This window comes from Pteropus vampyrus, unplaced genomic scaffold (assembly GCF_000151845.1).
Source record: "Pteropus vampyrus isolate Shadow unplaced genomic scaffold, Pvam_2.0 Scaffold51, whole genome shotgun sequence".
Lineage (NCBI taxonomy): Eukaryota > Metazoa > Chordata > Mammalia > Chiroptera > Pteropodidae > Pteropus > Pteropus vampyrus.
Window position 1 is genome coordinate 108,603 of NW_011888832.1, and position 2,343 is coordinate 110,945.

At 54.7% G+C, this 2,343-nt stretch overlaps 1 protein-coding gene across 4 annotated transcripts in view; it reads right to left on the reverse strand.

Moving 5' to 3' along the window:
* Positions 1–2,343, reverse strand: part of KATNB1 (katanin regulatory subunit B1) — a 22,114-nt gene that overhangs the window by 9,656 nt on the left and 10,115 nt on the right. For all 4 annotated transcript variants that reach the window (XM_011360092.2, XM_011360089.2, XM_011360090.2 and 1 more), the window contains exon 4: positions 1,133–1,250. In XM_011360092.2, the coding sequence (XP_011358394.1) occupies positions 1,133–1,250 (118 nt within the window). The remainder of the gene's footprint in view (positions 1–1,132; positions 1,251–2,343) is intronic.

Below are 2,343 nucleotides of genomic sequence, written 5' to 3' on the forward strand. Positions count from 1 at the left end.
CTCCCAGCGGCAGCCCTGGGAGCCAAAACGCAGCGGCGCTGACCTTCAAAGCTCTGAGGGAAAAGTATTTCCGACCTAGAATTCTACATTTGAATTCTTAAAAAAAAGGATGAAGGTAGAATAAAGTCATTTTGAGTCACGGAAGGTCTCTAAACCGTGCCTGTCGTGCACCCTTTCTAAGGAAGCTATGGAAGAATGTGCTCGTCAAAACGAGGGAGGAAACCGAGAAAGGTGACAACGTGGGACCGGAGCGGCGGAGAGATGGAGGAGGATGACGGCTGGGCTGCAGGCACCTGGGGGACAGAGGCTCTGAGAAGAGACATCTCGATTATGGGATGGGTTGGAGGGAGGAGGCTTATGCAGAGAACTGGGGGATAAATTAGAAACAAAGATGGAGAAAACAGGCAGGTGAAAAAAAGAACAATTATTAACACCAGGGAAACAAAATTATAAAAAGAAATATGATCGGCCCTGAATAATATCTATAAAACGTACAAATGTTTTTCAAAAGAAACTGCAGTGTCCCCATGTCATTTAGAAAAGTGGAGGGAATCGGCGGAGCACCGGGTGAGAGGAAGAGGCCTCTGGAGAACAGGACGGAGTAGGCAGAGTCTTCCTCTTTCCATTGTGAATATTTGTAGAAGCACCGAGATTTGACTTTTTAAACTATGTGTAAACTTCTATAGAGATGAAAACCAAATTAAAACAAATGAGAAGGGAACAGGTCTGGCCACCCAGCCCCGTTTCTGCAGGCAACAGCCAGAGTGGAGCGGAGGCCGCCTGAGTCAGGGCGCACAGCCCAGTGCACCCTGCACATCACTCGTTTACATGTCCTACGTGACCCCTAGTGGCACTCGATGTCCCTCCAGGTCCTGGATCCACACAGACATCCATCCACACAGCTGTCCATTCAGAGATTTACTGGGCACCTCCTCGGTGCCAGCGCCCAGAGACAGCAGCGCATGTCACTGCTGCCAGAGTGCGGGAGGTCGTCACACTGTCTGGTCAGTGCTCCAGGAGGAAAGTACCCAGCCTGGTCAGGACAGGCTTCCTGGAGGAAGAGGCTGGACAGAAGAGCCCGAGACAGCAGTGCCGCAGGCTGCATACAGGGAAGACAAGTGCAAATGCCTACTTTTGGCAGCTTCCAGGTCCCAGACGCGGATGGAGCCCGACTGGGAGCCGGCCACGATGAGCTCCTCGGGGGTGTTGAGGCGGACACTCTCCACTGGGGACGTGTGACCTGTCAGGCTCTGTGGAGAGGGGGTGGCAACTTTAGCACACTGTGTGGACAGACCCTCAGCTGCTGCCTCAAATTCTGGGGCCCCGGGAAGTGTGTCAGAGAAGCAGCCCAAGCATCGGGGCCATTCCCAGGCCCCCACACGCACGGCCAAGCAGCTGCTTCTCTCAGCCTCTGCAGCCAGGGCTAAAAGTGAGCCAGACCCCAGGCAAGCTGCATCGCCCTCCCACTGCCTGCTGTGCTCCTGACATGGACGTCACCTACGGAAATGGCCCTGGGCCCCTAGGAGGGGAGCACAAGACCCTTCAGTCCTGAGTCCAAACCACTGCCTACTTAGGCTCTGCTCCCATCTCTAAGCCCCTCAGCGGGGAACCATGGCAGAACTGGGCCTGGCTTGTCAGCAGCACACCCTCGGGAACACCTGGAGCCCTAGGGGCTGCCCCTGCTGGAGGACCCAGCCATGCTCCCAGGTAGGGGCTCTCCAAACCCAGAGGGTCTGGGAGTGACTCTGATGGAAAACATCCCTCTCACCCAACTCAGAGCCAGCCGGAACCAGGCCAGGCCAGGCCAGGCCAGGCTGGGCTGGGCCTAGGACGGATGAGCAAGAGATGCTGGCATTTCCAGCTTTCTGGAGAGAGGCTAGAATCTGAAATCCATGGTGTCTGTCACTCCCTGCCTAGTGCTGGCCAACCCAAAGCACAGTGGTGACTCCATCAGTGTTTGCTAAGACAACGTTCCCCACGGGGGTTGGGGACCGTAGGGAAAAACTGCTCCTCAGAGCTATCCCGAGGCCAGACAGCTGTTAGCAGTCTGTCTGACTCCCACACATCGCCAGCAGGAGTCTAAGTGGGCACCAACTCCATGGAAGGTAACTGGGCATCATCTACCCACATTTAGAAATGCACATTCCTGCACTCCAGCGACTGTGCCTCTGGGAGCTTGCTCTGCATACGCTCAGACACATGTGCAACAACGCACACCCAAGGGTTCTCTTCTCACTGCAGGGAATCTTTTGGACAAAAGACTGGGAACAATACAAATGCCTGTCACAGAAAACTGATTAGATAAATGTGGTCACCCACGGTCACTTACAAGGTCACCTGTAC